We start from the raw sequence: 23,616 nt of genomic DNA, 5'->3' as shown, positions 1-23,616 counted from the left end.
CCGTTTTGGTAACTCAAAATAATGGAAATAAATTTAACTTTTAAAATTTTCTCTTATTTTTTATTTAAATAAATGCACTATTAGAAAAATTCTTCTTTAAAGAAAGATGTGATTATTCAAACAATTGCCATGCTCTTGCTTGCTAGTACATGTATGTTAATTATGGCCATCGAAGCACGTAATATAACGCACGTAATAACACAAGCGAGACAACTGTTCTATACTTCCTCATCATTTCTTTCGGCAACTGGGTTAGGATTATAGAACCTCCTGGTGCTAGCATTAAATAATTCTGTCAAACCGGACGTGTCAACTTAATTTAGATCTTACTTCATGATTTTCATCAAAAACATTAAAAACAGGGATGAGATCGAAGTTCATGTTGTAAAACCTACAAAAATATAAAAACGGACATCCATAACTTGTTAAGGAAACCTCAAATATAAAAACCAAAACCATAAAAACATCTTGCGAGAAAAGCTGAGGTGATTTCCAGTTGATTTTCTTAAAAAGCTTGGTAAGCCGTCGCAACAGAGAGAGAGAGAGAGAGAGAGAGAGAGAGAGAGAGAGAGAGAGAGAGAGAGAGAGAGAGAGCTCTATTACTGTAATAAATATTGCTCACTTAATATACAACATAGTTGTAAGGGTCAAGAAAGAAAGTGGGGTGAACGAACAGTATGATTAATTTTTGAAATAAAAAAAACACACTTTTCTTAATGTAATATAATTAATTAAAGATATGATTTCATAGAACTTTTTAGTGTTAGGAGAAGAACAGTAATATGCATATGACTTAATGCCTTGCATTCTAAAATAACATGAAATTCATCACCAATTTTGTTACAATTACACAGATTACAATAACATTTACTTCTTTCAACAGTACCCCCACCTTCCTATTTCGACAGGAAGATGATGATTTGTAGTTCTAAACTTAATTATATTTTTCTTAATTTACTGGGTAACAAGAGTAAGTAGCGTTCACATTCAAAATTTGTTTTAAAAACTCTATATATAACACCCTTAGTCGATTCCTCAATATCGTTATGCCATTTTTGTAAAAATTGATCTCTTAACCTTTGGTTAATAGTTGTCTTAATCCAACTGGAGTTATAATGTTATGATTCATGATCACACCATACATTTGAAAGTCCGCATTTATCTAAAATATTTTTTAAAGAGCATAGCCACGGATTTAATATTTGTCCCTTATCAAAAAGTATACGTACATACATATATGTAATTTTGCTTAACTTGTTTTCACTGCTATTGATAATGTTGGCCCAGAATGAAATCATTCTAGTAAAAATGGTTATATACATAGGAAATCGTCCAGTTTCCCCATATACCATGTAACTAGGTGTACAACTTTTCAGATTAAGTATGTTTCAAATATTTTAAATGGACACGTTCAATAATCTCAATATTTTCATAACCCCAAACTTCACATGCATAAAATAAAACTGGTACAACAACTTTATCAAATAAATCTAATTGACAATCAATAGGTAAATTAAAAGTTCAATCTGATTTATATGCAAATAATTTTTTTAAATATTTTTTTAAAGAATTTTATTTTAAAATGCGTTGAATACTACAGGAAACTAACGTATTTACACCTAGGAAACGTTAAATACATTCAAATATTTCAACAGAACAAAAGAAGTTAAAATCGATTAGTACGTGATTCATATCTTTGTCTCTTTATATTTTTATTTCTTATTTCTGTTGTATAAAAACCCGATTGATTAATTAATGATGTGTTTAATCATCAAAATGAATATTGCTGACGTGATATTGTTACCCTTGAATATGAAAATTTGAAGATGTCCCTCTACTGGATTTGTAAATAAGACGCCGGTAGTTGACGTTGCACACATCACACCGTTGCACCTCTGAGAGCAGTTATTACTCATATCCCATTGTTTTTGCACTCTCAATTTATGACAGATCAATTTGTCAAAATACTGTCTCTAAATACACAGAATTATACAATTCAGCATGACTCAATATTCAAATCAGAAAATTTATTGCTCTTATCTAGTACGAGATGTGACCTTTTTCTATTTTGAACTTTGTAAAACTAATTGTGAATGAGCTCTTTAATACGCACATTGCATCGTTGCCATTAATTGCACTGTATGCACAATTTCTGTTGTCTATTCTTGGCGTGTATTTATGAAAGATCTGTCTTCATTAAAAGTTTGCCATGAAATTAAATGAGTCCTATATGACACTGACTGTTCTGGTGTGTTAGTGTACATGTACCACACAATCGTAATAATAACACTTTCATTGCAAGATTGGGTACTTTATGACTGTGTGGTATAAGGGAATTTTCAGATGTTTAATTTTTATTTCACTCTACATAATTCTAAGGACATAAGTTAGGCTCATTATTCAGTTGTTGTTTTTTTATGATAGAGACTTATTGACTGATTTAGCTGAATTATGATAAGTAATTATTGACTGATTTAGCTGAATTATGATAAGTAATTCTCTCTCTCTCTCTCTCTCTCTCTCTCTCTCTCTCTCTCTCTCTCTCTCTCCGCCCGTCTGTCAACCAGTATTTTTTTTTATTAAAAGTTATCAGTAGCATGGCAATTTTACTGCCTTTTAACAAATGAATCAGTCAGAAATATACTTGAAACTGGTTTTGTTTCTCCTCCCTCACTCGTCATGTGACAGGCATGGCAGCTGTTAGCAGTCTGTTTGTCATTTAGTGGGGGTAGAAAATGCGAGGTAAAAACTTAAAAAGTAAATCAAGCCGTCAGACATGACTTGTGCAATCACTATGTACATGCTAGATAGGCGAACTGCATGTCGGTTTGACAATGGATTAAGAATGATCCATTCCAGACATTCTCCCATTGTCTGTGTGTATATGTATGAGGCATGTCGGTATCTCTGGTTTTTTGCTTTGCTTTGTTTTTGGGTTTTATGTGTTTGTGAAGGATATAAATGCAGTTTTTAACACCTTGAACTTGAGGGAAAACATTAATTCGTCAGTACCGATGTTCTGGCTAGTTTTTATTCCTCCATTTTACAGTTTTTATTATTGTTTCAACACGCCGTTTCTTGATAAACCTTGATCATCGATAACATTACTTTTTAGGAGATTCTGCGCCAATGAAATCGCGCAAAACAGGAAATGAATAAAACAACTTCCGGTTCATCACCAGTTTAACTGTTCAAAGTAGACAGGGAATTTTGACAACAAGTGACCTCTCCGTCCCATTATCTATGACAGAATTTTGCGGTCCGAATATTTCAGTAGGTGATATCATTAACTAAAAGTTGTGGTTTGTCAGTAAATTGATACCTATGTACTCTTCACATGTGAACTGTAATACTTAGGTCTATGAGAAAAGCTTTTAAAATTGTTCTCTACCATTAATCAGCATTTACATTCTGACATTGTTTAAGAATCACATTGAATTTATCTACATATTTATCCTTCAGGTTACTGAAAAGAATGCAAATGTCTTCTGTCACAATCACTAAATTCAAGTAACAAATCAGATAGTCATACAGCAAGTTGTGTTGTATTATCAGACCTTCAGAAGAATTCAAGAATAACATCTATAAATAATTAATAATATCAAGCTTCATGTACGAATCGTCCTAGTGTTGCTGTGTTTTTCATTTATCCATATATAGATCTATTTTGTTTTCGAGGATGGGGGATTAAATAGATTGCTGCAAATTCATCGAATGTGCAAATTCATCGAATGTGGAATAGAGGTAGAAAAAATAATAAAAGAAAGAGGAATTCAATGTAATTTAAGTTTAATTAAAGTAACAACAAAATGATAACGATCTTTCACAGACTACATGACAACAATTTTTGTATCAAAATAACTAAAAACGGCTATTTCAGTCACAAAACCTGTAGTATATTTATCCAATTTATACAATAAGAATAGCATCCTGGCCACAACATCATTAAGATCGTGAATGACATTTTCCGCTGTACGGACAAAGTCTAATGGCGCGGGGAGAGAGAGGAGGAAGCACCCTCAAGCAGTTTACACCGCTCCCCTCCCCGTGTTTGAAGTATATAAAGTGAAACATCAAACAATAGATAAGTGTGTAAAAAGATGGCGACGGGAAATGGAGTCACAAGAAGTCGGACTAGGCACTCAGCAACGTAGTCCTATCTAAGCGGCAATCGCCACAAAAACGTCGCTCAGCTAATAGTTATAATAAACTATACCATCTTCTCACCACATCGGAATAAATAACATTGAATGTCAATGAACATCGAGGTTATGCAATGGGTTTCCCGCTAAATTGGCGGAATTTTGTAATCTAGGTAATGGAGGGAGTTGAGTAATATTGGATATTACTTTGAATCTTTTTGTGTCTCATTGATTTTACCGTTCTCTATGGGGTAATCTTAACGCGCCATTACCCCCCATTACACAAAATTGTCACGCATTATAGTGCAGTATTTCAGCACTGTTTGAAAGAAAAAAGACAATAAATCACAATTCGTGCTTAGTGCTGCTCTGGCCTGCGAATTCTGTCCTCCATGTCTTTTAACGTTGGCAAAGAGAGCTCCTCACACACGTCTACTCCCCGAGAATTAAAGTGACACTTGGCGTTATACTCGTCCAACACATCCTGTACCCAGTTCGACACTGACCACAGCGGAATAAAATCGTACTTGTAGTCCTTCACCGCGGGGACGTTAACCCCTATCCCGGCCAAGCGGTAGTCGCCATTATGACCTAGATACATCGGCGATCCCTCCATTAGCATAAGCGGCCTCTTGGGTCTCTTGATGGTCGCACAGATCAGATTTTTCTGAGAACATGGTTTTGAGATGCGCCCTTTGCGGGGTTTTAGTTTAGCAAACTTTCCCGTCTTGCCCGTCATCCGGGTGGTGACGATGATGTGTTTGAAGATACTGGTCAGCACGCTGTACTGTTTACTGCTGATAATGCACGACTGGTCAGGGGTCCTCTTGTGGTAGCGCAGTCTCAGTAAGGCCACGTTAAATTCCGACCCGTACTGTACCAGGGGGTGGACGAATGTCCGCACTATGTTCCTGTAGCCCTTGGTTCTCCCTACTTTGACTCGGACACTGTTAGGGTTCGTGGACTGTAGAATCTCGTTTGCTCTCGTTCCTATTGTTAGGACCCAATCCTCGGACACCATTATTCCGTTTACAATCGGAGCTCCTTTGTCATCAACGATAGTCGCGTGTCGCGACAGTAAGGCCTTCCGAACAGATCTGAAGAAAATGAAATTGCATTGTATAACAAGTGAATTAAAAACACGTGTACATGTATCCTTTTAAGTTTGAGTGAATAAAATAATATAATAGAGATGTAATGTAGCAAACAGTACAGATGTTACAATAGACGTGTGCAGACAGTGGAATCTCTCTGTGATCTCCGCCTAATTACTTACCGTGGGGTGTACCAGCGCTTCTTGACAAAGGTTGAGGCCTCACACATCTGGAGAGCCGTGGAGTTCCTGTCCTTTGTTGTCTGGCAGGAGAGATCCTTGTCAGTGAGGTCAAACAACTACAAAGACAACATACTGAGAGGTCAATAAACTACAAAGACAACATATTGAAAGGTCAAACTACTACACAGACAACATATTGAGAGGTCAAACAACTACACAGGTAACATACAGTGAATCTCAAACAACTACAAAGACAACATACTGAGAGGTCAATCAACTACAAAGACAAAATATTGAGAGGTCAAACAACTGCAAAGACAACAGATAACAGATAGGTCAAACAACTACAAAGACAACAGACAACAGATAGGTCAAACAACTACAAAGACAACAGACAACAGATAGGTCAAACAATTACAAAGACAACATTCATATACTGAGAGATAAAAAAACTGCAAAGACAACATACGGAGAGGTCAATCAACTACAGAGACAACAAACTGACAAGTCAATCAACTACAGAGACAACAGACAACAGATAGGTCAAATTAGAGTAATCATAATAGAGACAACATATAGAACAGGTCAAATAACATTATGAATAACATAGCACAATCAGCAAGAAAGCAGTCACCTAATGAAAAAAATATTATTGAACAATTATTACATGTATGCAACTTTTTCCTTCTTATGAATGAGATTAGCGAAAAAATTTTATTCATAATATAATTAAAATTGTCTCAGCATTTAGCTTTGATTGGTGTTAACGTATCGTACTGTAAATAATAAATATATTCGTCATAGTTTAATCGATTGCAAGATGATATCAGTACAACCATGCTGAAAGTTATAAGATTCAACCTGTTCCAATTCATAATTACCTAAAGGATTGATATTATGATATAATTTAATTTTCTCTTAATATTCATCTAATAAGAATTTAATGCGCGTTATATACTATCTATATCTTTTAATCAAGACGCGAACATAAAATCTAATTTTAACATCTGTGAGAATTTGCTACAAAAATTAATGATACTTTGAAGCCCATCTTAAAAATTAAACTAAGTTTGAAACGAATCCCGATCGAAGTTATCTTGTTTTACGCTTTTTTGACTTTTTTAGCCTCTCCATATTTCAAAGCCTGATTTCAAAAACATCGATCTATTCTAAAAAAAAATATCACAAAAATTAAAATCGGTGAGAGGCAGCTAGAATCAATCGCCAACGTGATCTTTTTACATGTAGCTCAAAACTCACTGATGAACACACGTCTTGTCGATTTAATGAATGTTTATTGGGTTCTTGGGAAAACCACTAAATATCTATTTGTGGCTAGTTCTTAAATACGCACCTTTTTACCGTGAAGTTTGTTTGGTGATTTGCATATGACGTCATTGGAAGAATGGACCCGGATCTGTCGGGACAACATGGGGTCTTTCAGCCATTTTGCTTTACAGTTACACGTCCAGGGATTCCCGTCCAGCAGCAGCAGCGATGATGACGACATAATCCTCTTAATCCTCTCAGATAATTCCTTCAGGTTGTTCTTTGAGAGACTTAGTTCAGTTAGCCGTAGTTTGACGTCATTTCCGATCTGAATGTTGAACAGTTTGTTCTCGCTTAGGTCAACCATTGATAAGTATGGCAGCTCAGATATTACCGAGAAATTAAAACTTATTAGTTTATTTCCTTTGAGATCAAGAGTAACAATTCTAGGCAAGGATCTAAAGGTTTCGGGAGCAATGGTGTGGATGTTATTAGATTCCAGATCAAGGTCCTCCAAATTATGTAGGCCTACGAAACTGTTGTTTGACAACTCGTTGATCCTGTTGTTTGAAACATCCAACTCGAGAAGTTTAAACAACGATAAAAACATGTTACCCTCTAGTTTTGGTAATTTGTTGTCATTGATGTTTAAGGACCGTAAGTTTCTAAGTGTTGATAAACCACTGGGGTGAATGTTGCTAATCTTGTTGTGTCCCAAGTCCAAAGACTTTAATATTGTCAACGGTTCAAAGGTTTTCTGGCCGATGCTGCTTAAATTGTTGGACTTGAGGTTTAACTGCGAGAGCTTTACTGCTCCAATGAATGCGCTTTCCTCGATGTCCTCAATGAAGTTATCGGCAAAGTTAAGGTCTTGAAGGTTATGTAGACCGTTAATAAAGTCTTTGGTGAGCACTCGGACTTTGTTCTTTGAGAAGTCCACGGTATGAACTTGGTTGATCGGGTAGAGGGCCTCTCTTTCTACAGTGTCTATTAAGTTACCCGACAGATCCAGTCTCTTCAGATTACCGCCAAAACTAAACGTTCCGTTCCTAATGATGGACAGTTTGTTTTTCCCCAGGTAAAGCTCATGCAAAGATTGAAGGTCCTCGAAGCAGGAAGTAGGGACGGTCGTCAGATCGTTGGTGGACACGTCGAGGATGTCCAGTCTCTTCAGGTTTTTGAAGGCCCCGTCTTTCAGGGTCTGAAGCATGTTGGCGGAGAGTAGGAGTTCTTTGAGGTTAGGGAGGTTAGTGAACGTATTGGGCTCTACGGTTTTTATCATGTTACCCCTCAGGGACAGACTTTTGAGTTTAGGTAATGTTTGGAACCATTCCGGTCGGAGTTTCCATAACCGGTTTCCACTGAGGTAAAGTTCAGTCAGTTCCGAATTATATCTGAAAGTATCATCGTACATATCTGTTATATTGTTTCTCGACAAGTCGAGTTTCTCCAGCTTACCCAGAGCTCGGAACATATTTCTTTGTATGGCTCTGATTTTATTGCCATTCAAATTAACGCTTCGCAATTCACGGAGGTAATTGAATACAGGAGTCGGCAAAAAGCGAATCATGTTGTCCGACAGATTCAGTTCGTGCAAGCTAAACAGCCCGTGAAACGCAGCCGCCGACATATGGCGGATATTGTTGTTTGGCAAATTAAGAATCTTCAGATCTCGTAGGTGGTAGAAAACGTACGGATAGAGGATGCCCAGGTTGTTACCAGACATCGTGATTTCTTTTAGGCGCATGTTCCCGCGGAAAGATCGTCTCTCCAGCGTCTTAATCCGGGTATCTTCTATGACGTCAGTCTTTCCTTGTCCACTTCCGCTACTGTCGCCGAATATTGTTAACTTGGATATATCTGAAATTATATTCGAAAGTAATAATCATTAAGGTGGCTCACTACACCTTGAAATATTTACTCAAATCAGCAGAAAATTAATTCATTGTGATAGAAATCATAATGGATAAGAATTATTTAAGTCAAATAGGCAAAAAAAAATGTGCAATTTTAGAACAATTACATTTTCGAAAATTTAATTCAATAAACATGAACAAAAGCTCCAGGCGGATTCGAACTCTTGATCTGCGGTTCAGAAGCTCAATACTTTAACCACTGACCTACGACGATATGCAAACCAATCGAACGATATAAACAGTTTAACAAAACATTTAAATCGCCATCTTGTGACGTAGTGTCTTAAAAAGTATAAGTTTATGTGAAGTGAGGTACCTTAAGTCCTCAACCAGAAAAAAATGATTTTATAAATTATAGTTTTTCAGTTTCATATTTTTGAGGGTTTTTTTTTCATTTAACTGGATCTTGACATCCATATATTATACGTTTGGTTTTCGTAATACTTATTTTATATTCACTCTAAAAACATCTAATTCCTTACACACATTAAATATGATGTTCTTGGATCAGCAAAACTGAAAAGGAATGTTGCCTCCAGAAATACAATAGGGAGTTAAGCCAAAAACTAGTTTGTAAAAGGTTTGACTTGGAAGACGTACTGGTAAAAAGTTGAGGTAAAATTTACTCCTAACATCTGTACCAGGTTAATGAAATATGTTTTAACCATTGCATGTCCAATGCAATTCCCGTGAAGAAGAGGCCTCTTTTGAAGACAAATTGTGCCGTCTAAGACGGATGTTCAAATGATCATCCAAATAAATCCCCCTGCTAATGGTTCTGACAAACTAATCGGCCCACTCTCGATGCAGAGCCGTATTGCCATGTATTCTGCTAGTACTGTCACTCTCTATGCAGGCAGTTGTATATTTTCATTCTGTTCATCGTGTGTTCTTTAGGTTAGGCATCTTAATTTGTTTTTGTAGAGAGCAATCTTAGTTTTTGTTGACCTAATGTTTTGTTACTAGCTGTTGAATTTTTATAGTACACATTTACGCGGCAACTTAATCCCTCTATCTGTTTTAACTTTCGCTCTCGCTCTCTCTCTTTCTCACTTTAGCACCGATTTTCTACAATGTAGGTTTTCTCCAAGACAGGTGAACTCGCTTGCTTACTACTACACAGTTAATGAGATAATGGAATCGGGTTTTTACCTCTGCAGTTTGTATTCATTAACTCCTTTACAAGGTTAATTGATCACTGTGTCTGAACAAAGCAGTATTCAGGTATACAACACGGTGCAGTGGGACGCTGATATTAAGTCGTGCGAGTTGGAATCTGAAATATATGTGACTATAAAGCTCACGTATATATAGCTCTACCCGTGTGTTTAACCGTTTTGCAGCTGCTCCTACTAAAAGGTTACTGGAAACAAATTAACAACATTTTTATCTGTTTGAATATTTATGGTTCCATTCCTTTTTCTTTATTCATGGTTCCATTCCTTTTTCTTTATTCATGGTTCCATTCCTTTTTCTTAGAACGAAGAATAAAGGAGCAACGTTTGGTTGAAAATCGAACAGTTGTTGTAATATTATTTCTTGTGATGTATTGAAGAATTAGAAATTGGTGCACTGTAAGTTTTATAATTCATCGGTTTATTATTACCTTCTAAGAGGTTTGATTTTTTAAAATTATTTATTTATTTTTTCGCGGGGAAAAACAAAATACAAACCATCCATTTAATTAAATGGAATTTCTTAAAGACGTTTCGACACTATCAAAGACAACTAACTGAAGAATTCATCAGGGACAACTAGACAATGGTGTATCTGGTTTACATACAGGGCACAGAGGAGGGTGAGTGCCACTCAGGGGAGACCTGATGTTAATTTCACTGACCCTGGAACAACCTGTACCGAATCACAGTGATTGGAACCAAGTCTATCGTTAAATTAATTTATCCAGTTCAGATTGGTAGCAAACAGACCTCTGTTATGGGAACAAAGATTCACGGAATCCCATTGCAGTACATTTCCTTGTTCTCATCCAGTAATTGTAGGCTGCCCTTTAATTTTCTCAAACATATTTTTTTCTTTTTTACAGATTTGGTTCAACTACTCAGTATTTCATCAGGAAATCCAAGCTATAACGCAATAATAATCTTTGAGAATGTTTAATTAACATAATCTGCTGTATAAGACTGAGATGAAATGGATTGCGTGCCCTATCGTCCTGTTTCTATCTTCAGTAACAACCCCGCGTCTTCAGCTTCGTGTAATCCCCACAAAACATCAAAATCCCGATCCCCCAATCTCATCTATTTCATCTAATGATCCGGCCCTGTGTGTCTTTTGTACATTAAACTTGGAGGGTTTTTTTCTTTCTTTCATATTAAAGTTTTGCTTATGTAGTTAAAATTTAATATCTTTTTACTCGATAAACTCTCAGCGTGCCTCAAAATTTCCTTAATGTTGGGATATTCGTTACATATCAGGTACTCGTTAGTTTAGACTGACGTTTCACACCTACTCTATTTCTTTTCACCAAAACATATTGTACAGATCATTAAAATAACATTACTGGTAAGTGATTTATTCAGAGTAGAAATAAACAACGCTTTTAAAACTTTAAAATCTTTTTTATCACCGGATTTCTCAACAATAGGAAACTTAACATAATATTTTTTCTCCTTGATTCACTCAAAGACAACAATATAGTGGTGCTTCTCGCCTACAAGTTATTTTCTCTGTCAAGAAAACGTTTCTCGTTTTAAGTCTTAAGTTTTCCATTGAAGCAAAAACTCTCCTGTTCTAACTTCTCCGCGGTCTCTAGCTCTTTTCTTTATAGCGTGTTAAACTCGTCAAAATTCACACACGATTACTTTATTTCAAACCACAGACATGTTGTTTTTCATTTCTGGCATATTTCACGACATCGTTTAGAACAGATTTCGGCGTTCGGACATTTTTTTCCCGTCACCTCGGTCATACCGCGCCTAATCAGGCGAAATAATCAACCGATCTCGGCTCATTAGGGCCTCACTGAGTCGTGATAAGCTGAGTATAATGAGTGCAGTGGGGGATTTCAACGATTTTTCTTTCTGTTTATCTTTTGGGAGATCAAAAGACAAATGTTTAACAAATAGAGTGATCACATTCTGACATACGTGTCATAAACGTAGTCTGACAGAACTTAAAATTTCAACAATTTTTCTCTCTTTTTTGTATGTCAATTTTAAGTATCGTCTTTCCAAAAGGAAGTTAAATGAGCCAATCTTCTCAGTACCATTTAAATTTAATTGAATTATTTAATTTACACATAAATGAAATTTCTTATTCGATTAGGCATTTTTGGATAATTTTTTTTTTACTTTATAGTAAGGCTTACTTTGGAAATATATAATTGGAAAAAATAAGTTTACGTATGAAATATTGACTTAGTCAGTCAAAACTCCCCCCTGCGTCGCAAAAAAATCGACAGTAAACAGGTGCCTACGGACCCCCAGTTGACATTTTTCATTGATAACGATATATATATGTATCTGATTTCAATATCCTAGCAATTCCGAAAGTTGATTTGACACGAACACCTTTTACTGTTTGTGACTATGTAGAAACGGTATCAATAGGAAAGATATAGAGGAACTTCGAACTGTTCAAGAGATATCGGAATGTAATTATCTACAAACAACAGGTGAAGGCGATGCAGCCATTCTCCCGCCACAGGTGGGTTTTAGAATGATACCCTGCCCCCATTCATTTCTCCCTATCATCTGCTGCACGTAAATTCTGACAACTTCAATACTTTGAGCCTGTGGTAATTCGGCGAGATTACAAAACTAAGCGCCACTAAGAGCGTAGGTCGCGATAAATATAGAAAAAAGTACATCCATTTTTTTCCCTTCTTTCTCTCTTCTTTCAGAGATTGATGAAGCACACTTTTCAGTAATATCATATCGATGAAAAAATCCTGCTGATTTTTAGTCAAGTTTATTTCGGGAATTTTTATTCCGCGGTTGTTTTAAGTTGGTTTTTTTTCAGCAATATGGCATAAGATATCTGTTAACTCGATTACAAGACCTATTTTGAGTTTAATTCTAAAGTTTTAGTTGAAATTTTAAGTTTTAAGTTTAAGTATTAAGTTCTAAAAATACAATGCATGGAATAGTATTCATTTTTTCATTAAGTCTGCAATATATCCGCATTAAAACAGTTGACAGACGTATCAACAAAGATGGCGTAAATTACACAATCGTCGGTAAACAGGGGTCTTCCTGATTACATTACAGCAGCTGTAACGGGTTACAGGGGTCAGGTTACGGTAACCTGGGGTCAGTTTTGACGTTATCTTTCCTCACTCTGCCAACAAGATCCAAACAGCACGTGACTGCTGACATTAACCGACCCTACACCATTCCGTACTAACAGTATCTCCGTTCTGTATCTCTCGGGTCAGTTCTATATCCTCCATTGATTTGAAATTTTGATATACATTTTAGATCTAGTTACGGCGAAAAGTGCTTACCAGGTATATCTAAATCAACCAAAAAAAATATAAGACAGGTTTCTTTGAAAATTCAAATTAATCCTTCAGTAATGTAAAGGTTAATGTTCAAACAAATTGATGGGAATAATAGGTAAAAAACTAGGAACTATATATTTTGCCAGCTAAGTATACCTGGTTCTATATATTTTCGATAAGTCACTGTCCGACCTTACATGTGCTTGATGGCGCGTGCTAAGTGTGGCCCCCCGCGGTCGGAGCGGATCTGTAATCTCCCCGAAAGGTTTGTCATAAACATTCACGCAAAAACAGATGTGCATATGACAAATTCATTCAAGAAGTTCGCCGAGTGGTGATAAGCGCGGGACTTATCAAGATGTATTTACAGTCCCCCGCGACATTACTGATGTAAAGTTCCGATTTATTTCATTCATAAAAAAATTAAAGGGTAACAAAATTGATTTTTAAGACCTCATAACGCCAGGCTGAATTTACAGTTTATGAAGAAAACATATAGGGAGAACTACAAAAGGTGTCTTGTTTACAAATTTAGTTATCAGTGAACACCCTCAATAAAATTAAACGGGGATTGTACATCTGCAAAAAAGTTGAACGACCTGGTAACCATGACAACAGTGGGGACCTTTGCGAGACCTTGCGTGAAAGGACACGCGATTATCATGATGAATTGGCCAAGAAATAAAGAGAAAAACCTCTATTATATGATATTGACCCTTGGGTTCAGGCTCTCCAACTAATTAATTTCTTTGGACGGAAACACACGGTGTCATTTCATGTCCGGTACCATATCAATCCGGTCCGATTGGTTTCACCCTTTGATCAAATCTTACAGTCCAAATAATCCTTTGACAAAGCAGAGGAATCAAAAAGCACCCACAGGTTTTACAACAGAATTCAAACAAAGAATTCATTTTAACGACATGGCATTTCTTTGACTATCTCACAACGAAATGGGGCAACAAAGCGAACAAAAAATCGAACATAGTTAGGGTAAAAAGCTTTACGCTATTACAAATATGGGTAGAATATCTCTTTTTAGCATTTATTTAACCTGTTTAAGGTGGGATTGGGTACACTTAATTCACAGGAGCCCTAGATATCTGTATATCTGCATTGATATCCGACACCGTCAGCGGTTATAAGGCGGCATGACTCGGGTAGAAGGCGTCAGATATCAGATTTAACAGAGAGCGCTGCTTACCAGCGGAACAGCATGTACTGATGAACATACCATACATGTATGGAGAATTTGAATTAAAAGATGTTATATGAAGACTCTACCTCGTCTTAAATATATACAATGTACTCTTGTAATGTAAACTCAGAATAATTATCATAATATATAATTATACGATACTGAATTTAGCGAAATACGATTCTGACGTCTGCCAAGGAAATACACAATACATGTATTTGTTGTAAACAGTTTTACTGTAGTTTTGTCACAAGAATATTAGGAATCTACTACAACACCCGGGGAGGGGGGGGGGGGGGGGGGCTGTGTACGACCACAAACGTCAACCGTCAAATCTCCCTTCGACTGAGGCCGATTTTAGTACCCGTAAAAACAGTCGTTATTGTTGAGCCAAGATATTATCTAGTCTGACTTAGAAATAACTAGAACTGTCCTAATGGGACTAATACCCCCGCTAGGCTAATTTCAAATGGGACAAATAATTGAATTGAATAATAATTAAGGTTTGGAACACATACAAAAAAAAATTCTAGAAAAGTAAAAAAAAAAAAAAAATAGTTAACAAAGAAAACTTATAATCAAAATTGTCAGAATTTCACTGTAAATACATATCTATAACAGTAATACATTTACAAATGTATGTATTTGATGATATATTTTTTTAATTTAATTGATTTAAAGAAAAACCAACAAAATGACAATAACCCCTCCCTTTGCAGTGTATAGAAATACCGGTAGCCAACCAATGGTCTTCTGTTGATAAAACTTTCAATATCTTTCTAATAAGAGTCTTGACAGATGCAATTAGTTGTTTCAAATTTTCCTCACTTTCTCCTATGGCACAATTGAACTCCAAATCAGAAAATTGATCCCATAGGACTATGATTTTCTTTGATGAGCTTGTTAAATTTAATAAACTCCCAAAACATGACCATAATTACAATACTATGTAAAAATATGTAAAAAAGAAAATTTAATATTACAAACAATTTTAAAATTGCCAAAACACTTCAATCATATCAGTAATTTTGAAATTCATTTAAATTAATGCCCAATAGGGTCACTTCATCAAATTACTTGACAAATAAATTTAAACAACCTCTAAAAATAGTTTAACTTCTTTAATAATAATTATATTATTTATTTCCTTATAATGATAGACCTTTTGGTTTACATGAAACAGTTTTAAAATAGCCCCAAAACCATCACCCATTTTACAGATTATCAATTTCCCCTAAACACATGCTCCATCTGAACCATGGCTCAGATAATGGCTCCCTTGGGACAAATGAATTCAGCCACACTTGTCTTTGATGTTCTCATTAGCTCCTAAGAATTTATCATTGACAAACAAAAACTTTGCATTGTCAGTTGATAGAATACTTATAAAAAATAATTTTTTTTTTATTAATTAAGACATAAAGACAAAAAACTCCATCTGGATGTATTTATATAAATATATTTTAGAGTGTTTTCTATTAATTAATTAATAAAATCTGTAAGGATTACCTCCCTTACTTTTCAACATTAGTGTACAATATATAGAATAAGGAAAATGAAAACTGTCATAAAATCATTAAATCTTGTCTGATCTTAAAAAAAATTGCAGGTGCACATCTTCAGATGGTGTTCAACATATGTACAAATTTTCAAACTGTTCCATGCAGTAATAAAAAATTCTATAGGGGGGACAAAGTTGCGTCTACAGACAGACGGACAGACGGACAGACGGACAGACAGACAGACGGACAGACGGACAGGGTGAAACCAATATACCCCCCTAAACTTCGTTTGCGGGGGTATAAAAATACGTTCATGATAAGAGAATGTCTTATTGAGAGCGTCAGGGACTTGACACGCTGAAACATTTAGAATGACTGGTGACTCCGTGACATCTGAGAAATGCTGAATGTGACCTTCCGAACGGGACTTTATTTTAAAAGAACATGTACCTGATGAATCTTTTTTAAGCGATATTACATTAAAAAATATATATGCTCGAATCTAATACATGCATATCACTATACGACATCTTGTTTCGCTAATATATTTTGTTATACTTCCATGTTAAATACTGAAATCTGATTGGTTTAGACGCATTTCATAATCCGTTCTATTACCCTCAGCGTCAGCAACGCACTTAGCAACGGGTAACATTAAAAATTGTTACATGCGCGAAAATTATGCGCGTACGGTTCGCCGTAGAATTCACGTTATTCCTATGTAAAAGCAGTTAAGTTTTCTTTAAAATTAAGACATTCAGTATAACAAAATAAATAGTGCCTGTTTGGTAGGGTAACAGTTGAAATTGACACCCCGAGAAAACCATTGTCAACCGACGCGAAGCAAACAGGCTCTATTTATATAATGATAGTAAATTGTCCTAGAAAAATATTTTTAATTTTAAAATTTTTTAAAGAAAAGATCAAATTGCATTTTATGTACGTACTGTATATGTATGCTGTGGGTTTTTGTTTTAAAAATTAATGACCAATTTGCATTCCAAAACATGAACATGTTTATTCTTTTCTTGATATCATATTATTGGAACAATAACTTGGATGAGAGAGAGAGAGAGAGAGAGAGAGAGAGAGAGAGAGAGAGAGAGAGAGAGAGAGAGAGAGAGAGAGAGAGAGCGTTCTATCTATATAAGCTTGTGCGAGCCCCCATCCTTTGACGCGCTATTAACAGCGTGTTATTTCTGATTTGATCGAAAGCCCGTATGTTTAATGGTCTTCAAGGCAAAATTTTACCCAAATTTCAGAGTATTGATGATAAAGATTTTTAAAGCTTGGAAGAGTGTGATTTATCTGTTTAAAATAACATCAATAACTTTATGAACTCTTACAGTATGGGCTGAATGCCTGTTACGTATATCGGCTAACTTAAGGTAGTTTGCGCAGTTCACGGCTGGTTCAGGCAACTTCTGTTCTCTTTAAAGTTCAACTTTTTATGATATACTTCTTGACTAAAAAGATTACCGAAATATTATCACTGATCACCTTTCAAACACCTAAAATATTGGGAAAAGATTATATATCGAATATTTTGAATTAGGAAATTTTTTATCAGTTGAGCTCAAACTACACGTGAAAAAAAATTCAAATTTAAGAATCTTAGAGAGGAAATATCTGAAATATTTAGAGTGGGGTAATTGGCCGGAATTAATTCTCTGTTAGTATTATTAGTGTTCCGTGTCATTAGTGTCGCCCCGGTTTGTACCTGGTGTAAGCTACCCCCTTTCTATCTACAGCTAAGGACGATACCATCTACTAACTGAATAAAACAATAGCCCACACATTCTCTTTCACCAAAATGCCCGGGTATTTTAGCGCCAATATCGCGCTTTGGTACATCTATCATGACGAGAAAACTTAGTTTAGTGAGTGTATGTTCTGGGATATTTCTCAATAAGTGGACAAGGGTGTTTAATGTAACACGTGTCACAGGGAAACTGCCAAAGGTGTCAGCTTATAAACACTGCGACAAGACGATAAAACGTGACCTTTAGCAGCAAATGTGTTTATATTATAAAGAACGGGAGACTGCTTCATTTCTTGCTCAGTTAATCGGCTGAAACTCGATTCTTATCCAAACAGTTTAAAATCTTTGGTGACCGCGGAGCTCGGGTGGATAGAAATTTACTCCGTAAAGAGAACAGGGTTGCAATTGTGAAAAAAGGAAATTCGTTCAGAAAATTTAAAAGAGGAAATGTTGTGACGTTTGAGTAATTCGACGAGCTTTATAAAAACGCCGTAGATATTGATAACTGATGCATGTTGCATTAGTTCGTGCCGAGGTAAAGAATCGGCGGTGTGTTAATTATCAGTCAGTATCAGTAACGACTACACGTGCTGGGAATGACTAACGTAGATCTTGGAGACCAGCATTCTATAACAACATATAAAGTAAACATAGCTAAATTCATGTACACGTCACTGAGTTATTATTCTGTCAATGTATGTCCACATACCTAAACTGAGTTTTAGAGAGAGAAAAAATTCAAATTATAAAAATAAATCGAAAAACAGCAATGATTCCTAAACAAAAAATATCGACCGAATAATATCTTTCTGTAAAGTTTTTATCTATTAATTTGATTGACCCCCTTACCTGCAGGAATGGGGTCGGGGAGGGTCCGCAGCCCCTGACACACCATGCTGCGGCCGTTCCTCGCTGCCTCGTCGTTGATACCCCCGGAAAAATATTTCAGAGTTTTTTCGGACACTTGCTCCTCGCCCCAGGTATCCAGCAGCCCCCGGGTCCCTCGGCTGTTGAGGGTCATACACCGACAGTGCTGGGGGCAGGTGCCCCACACGCTGTCTCTATTATAGCGACGGGGGTACGTGCTGTACCCACATCCCCGGGACGCCAAGCCCAGAACCACCACCCCCACACAAAACAAATACAGGCCGTTCATATCTATCCAAAACTAAGTCACCAATAATCAGAATTAGAAGGACGAGTCTAAATGTAAATTAATAATCCCTCACAATTTTTTACATGGCTATTTCCTCGCGTTTCACCGTAGCATACTGTTTGGAGTCACTTATCAGCGACACTATAGGGTAACGTTCTCCGCTACTACCGGTGCTCAGTAATTGAACCAGATGAGTATTCTCTCAATGCAATGTTATTTGCAGCAAGTCACTCCAAGTCCTCACTGAACACTCGGAAGTCAGCAGCCGTTTTCGATGTGGCTTCTGCTGGTCGGTGTTCCGGTTGATGTGCACTATGATCATGCCCCTGTCAATCATAAATCACCGGCCTGCGTTGTACTGTGCTCTGCTGTGTTGTGCTAGTAGCTGTGCTGTGATAATGTGCTGCAGTCTCGCCGATTGAGGACCAGACTAAATCTGTCTGGGACTGCTCGTCCAGTATATATATGTACGATAACTGTAACACTATATGCAGTGTTGGGTTAATCTCGGATCCTGCACCCATGACGCCTCAGATACTGGGGCCCTTTAAATGATCGCTGCACAGGCACTTGCTGTCATTTATAACCTTAAAAATTGTGTGAGGTAACATATATTTTCAAATCAAAAAAGGACCCTTTTTAAAAAATCCCTTTTAAAACCATTTTACGTACTTACGCAGAAAACATTCAAATGGTATTGTCAGACATAGCAATACGGCAGGGAGAGTGAGAGGAATTTTTAAGAGTTCCCCCAATAAGGGGTTGATGGACCAAACTATTTAACACAACAAATAGAATTATTTCCTTGGCATATGTTTAAATTGACAATGAATTGCCAATATTTTGTATCATTCAGCAACATAATATTATTTTATATTTATATCATACGTATCAGATTTAATATGTTATCGTGTCCTAAATTCGTATCGGTAATATTTGATAATCATCTCGCTGTGTGACGATAACGTAGAGAGCATCGCACTCAGACAGAGAATCAACAGCTCCCGTGGGTCTCTCAGACACGGTGTCTCCCGCCGAGAAATCCGTGATACTTAGAGGCAGAGTTAACACAACACCTTATGCATTAAACATCTGATTAATTCTACTCAGAGAGGGAATCCCGATCTTCGTCAGTTACGACCCCTGCATCGCCTCGATCTGAGTGTCAGGAGCTGCCAGAGTTGACAGACAGAACGTCTAGGACCCCCGGGAAATCCCACCCCAGACAGGGACGACCTCTGGTGGGGACCTTTGTCAACAGAGCCATCAAATTTCGGCGGGTGAGACCCGCAGTTAGTTCCGCATTGAAACAACGCCATTGTTATGCAACGACATGCGAGTTTTGTTGTTTTGTCCCTGTGTCATTGTGACATGTTTTTCTATTTTGACATGTTTTCCAACATTTCACTCTACCTGCATTTCTACATTTCTACATGTCTAAGAATCTAAAGACTGCTCTTCCAAAACATTTCACATCCGGGTGCTGTTTGCCAAAGCGACGCGCATTTCTTTGCATTAGTAACTCTGTAAAATTGTGAAGAATATATAAATTATTTACTCTGTAAGTGAAATTTACTTTCTTTAAGAATCCACGATGGCTCTCAATTTCGCCTGGAATGTGAATCTGAACTATAACAAAGTGTTGCAAATGTCGTCTGTTAATTATTACCATAAGCAAGAAATTACTCATAAGCGATAAAACTTTCACTCATTTCTGTCACGAAAGCGACAGAGTTAGATTTCAAGGTGTTTAAGTAAACCATAGCATGCGAACGGTAGATGTGCCATATTAGATGAAATGTTCTTTGATGGCCAAATAAAATCAAGGAATATGTCGTTCATACATCATAAATGATCGCGTGATATGCACCAGATGACGGATGGCGGTCTTTTTCTCACAGTGGTTTATAAAGTTCTCCCCTTTTTACAGCCTCCTAAACCTCTTAGAAGCTTTATTCCTCAAAGGGAAGGAATTTGTTGCTTTCTTTTGATTCCTGTCTTTGATATTTGGGTACATAGAATTCACATTGAAACAACTTCTGGTCATGAACAACACGTGCAGAGTACCGGGCAACGCGGCTGTGCACCAATCGCCGAACCACGAGACACGGATTCAAATGAAAAAAAAAGGAACATGTTCAACTTGGGTAGTTTTCAATCTATGTGATACATGTACAGTACAGTACAAATGTGCTTCATACGTGTACAGAAAAGTACAAATGTGCTTCATACATGTACAGAACAGTACAAATGTGCTTCATACGTGTACAGAAAGTACAAATGTGCTTCATACATGTACAGAACAGTACAAATGTGCTTCATACATGTACAGAAAAGTACAAATGTGCTTCATACATGTACAGAACAGTACATATATGCTTCATACATGTACAGAACAGTACAAATGTGCTTCATACATGTACAGAACAGTACAAATGTGCTTCATACATGTTCAGTACAAATGTACATCATAGTGTTTTTCATCCCAAATGTGTGAGCTGAATGCGTTATATTTACATCATACAGTGTCTTTGTCTGTAAAACACTACGTATCGATTTTGTACTATATAACCCATAATACAAATGACGCCAAATTTAGGCGCCGGCGGGGTTTGCTTATTTATAGTTAAAGATTTAATTGTACGATGGCTTAAAATTATATAAATATAAGTAATAAGGAATTATTCTTTGAATATTATTAGGTGATAATTTCGGTCGGGGCGTGATCAAATCTATCATCAAGCCCTTCGGGCTTTATTGGACTTGATCACGCCCCGACCAAAATTATCACCTCATAATACTCAAAGAATGATTCCTTATTCCTTATATAAAACCTTTAATGACGGGTTGAATCGTGTATATCTACCTTAAGTCATTGCAGTGGGGACGATTTCTGTCCAGTAGGGAGCAAAATCGTCGTTACAAGACCAAGACAATAAAGCCCCCTAAAAATATTCTATAGAACTTTACACTGTGCCAACTGTATACTGAATAATCAAAGCAAGACCATTTGAGTTTTGTGTTCGATTGTTTTACTCCTCCTAGGCACCTGATCCTACCTCTATCTATTTGGAGGTCCGTGTTGCTCTGCTTTGAATTTGTATTTTGTTTTATGGATTTTTGAGATGGTTCTCGGTTTGCTATTGTCATTTTTTTTCTTCATTTTACGCACTTTGAGGATATTGTCCATGGATAATGACGTATGTTAGATCTATATTTTTGACCAAAACTATACTCTTGGAAACCTAGTATATGTGGTGTAATTGTAATAATCATTTGCTTTTATAATTTTCATCGCAAGATTAATAAGACTAAGGAAAGGCTATTTTTCAAGACACAATATAAAATATTTCGGTATAATATAATATTTACAGCAAACCAATTTTAGTACAGGATGACAAAAATGCGCTTCAGATACTTTAAATAGTCCCCCCCCCCCCAAAAAAAAAAATGACTACTAGAAGTTTATAGATTAAATCCTTATTTATTTTTTTTTGTCGTTGATATAGATAAACGAAACATGCAATAAAAATACAAACATGAAAATAGAAGCTAATACATTGCTTTTACCGAGCTTGTTAAATGTCGCCAATCTAGTCATTCCGGTTCCACGCTACTTCATCAAGTGCAGGCGACGTCTTTTATTAGCAAAAAACGTCATATGGAAAAACTGGGACTAAATAAAATTAGAGATACGGTAAACTTCTTTTATAACCGTGGATTTACTTCCTGCATTTTATCGAAATAAATCTGTTAGATAAGAATTTCATTAACCGCATGTCGATATACACAAGTACATGTTTATATTTAAATTTCTTATGATGTTTGAATGCAAAAAAATAACAACACTATTCTTTATCATGATAAGTCCGCGATGATAGTCATCTACAAAACACACCCACTTTAGCGCCTAAAATTTTAAGCGCTTCAGACTCGAAATTCGTCATGTATTATGAGTTATAATTGATCTCGTCATGTCATCGTCAGATAGATTAGGGATTATTTGTCAGGTCTGAAGTCAAGAAGACTAATCTCCGATTGTTCTGACTCACTAACGATAACCAATCAGCTCGCCACTCAGTACTACAGCCTGTTTACTGCCCAGTAGGACACGATGGAGACTTTTTAGTGCTTCACCCACTAACCCAGTAACAATGGGAACTGTTTGGGAACACGAATAAATGACTCTGTATGTATCAGTTAATTCAGCTCTCAAAAGTAGTAAGGCGTTTGTTCACTAGGCGGATCCCAAAATATTCTGGGTTGGGGGAGAGGAAGGGATAAATTTGTTTGCTGGGGTAGATGGAGCGAGTCATTTTTCGGTAACTGAACCATGTTAATTTATCATTGAATTATCCGGAGGTGGGTGGGTGGGTGGGTGCCCGTTCTCGTTGGAGTTCCACCCGCATCCCTCTAGATTCGTTTTACACTAAAGCTGACTTCGGACCTGTCAATTTTAGTACGATTTAATCCACAAGAACAATATTCACAGGTCAGTATTGAGAGGTCAGCATATATATATACCGAGTATACCATAATAACCAAATGTCCAACAACTAATATAGAGAGGCACCAAGTAAAACACACTCAAACTTAATGGTCAATCTTGTAATTGGTGGATAATCACTTGCGAGCTACCGCAATTGGCAGACGATTGACGATTTCATTTCCGGAGTTAGGGATCCAATGATATTGAACTCCATGTTAATTCTTGCAATGAGCATCAAAATGAATTTTTGCTTCTGATGTTTCTGAGTGAACCATAAGGTTATTTCCTGCTTTTCGTGATATTAGATCTGTCGATTATAACCTTCACTCGAGGGCTTCAGACCTCTAGATTTATTTTTGAGTGTGAATGTATTAGTCCTCAATGTTATTATTGTAAGTTGATTTTTAAGTCAACTTCTATATGCAATCAATCGCACAGGAAGTG

The 23,616-nt window shown here is 36.5% G+C and overlaps 1 protein-coding gene across 1 annotated transcript; it reads right to left on the bottom strand.

Annotated features, from left to right (window-relative positions):
* Window positions 1–3,772: 3,772 nt before the first annotated feature.
* Window positions 3,773–19,173, bottom strand: LOC105319673 (insulin-like growth factor-binding protein complex acid labile subunit). The gene is made up of 4 exons (XM_011417292.4): window positions 18,377–19,173; window positions 6,773–8,547; window positions 5,419–5,534; window positions 3,773–5,239 (listed from the first exon to the last, which is right to left on the bottom strand). The coding sequence occupies exons 1-4, from the start codon at window positions 18,681–18,683 to the stop codon at window positions 4,501–4,503; spliced, it is 2,937 nt and encodes a 978-aa protein (XP_011415594.3). The 5' UTR covers window positions 18,684–19,173; the 3' UTR covers window positions 3,773–4,500.
* Between the last annotated feature and the right edge of the window lie 4,443 nt (window positions 19,174–23,616).

This window comes from Magallana gigas, chromosome 5 (genome assembly GCF_963853765.1).
Source record: "Magallana gigas chromosome 5, xbMagGiga1.1, whole genome shotgun sequence".
Taxonomy (NCBI): domain Eukaryota; kingdom Metazoa; phylum Mollusca; class Bivalvia; order Ostreida; family Ostreidae; genus Magallana; species Magallana gigas.
Note: the sequence above shows the minus strand (reverse complement) of the source record. Positions and strands in the feature narration are given on the sequence as shown.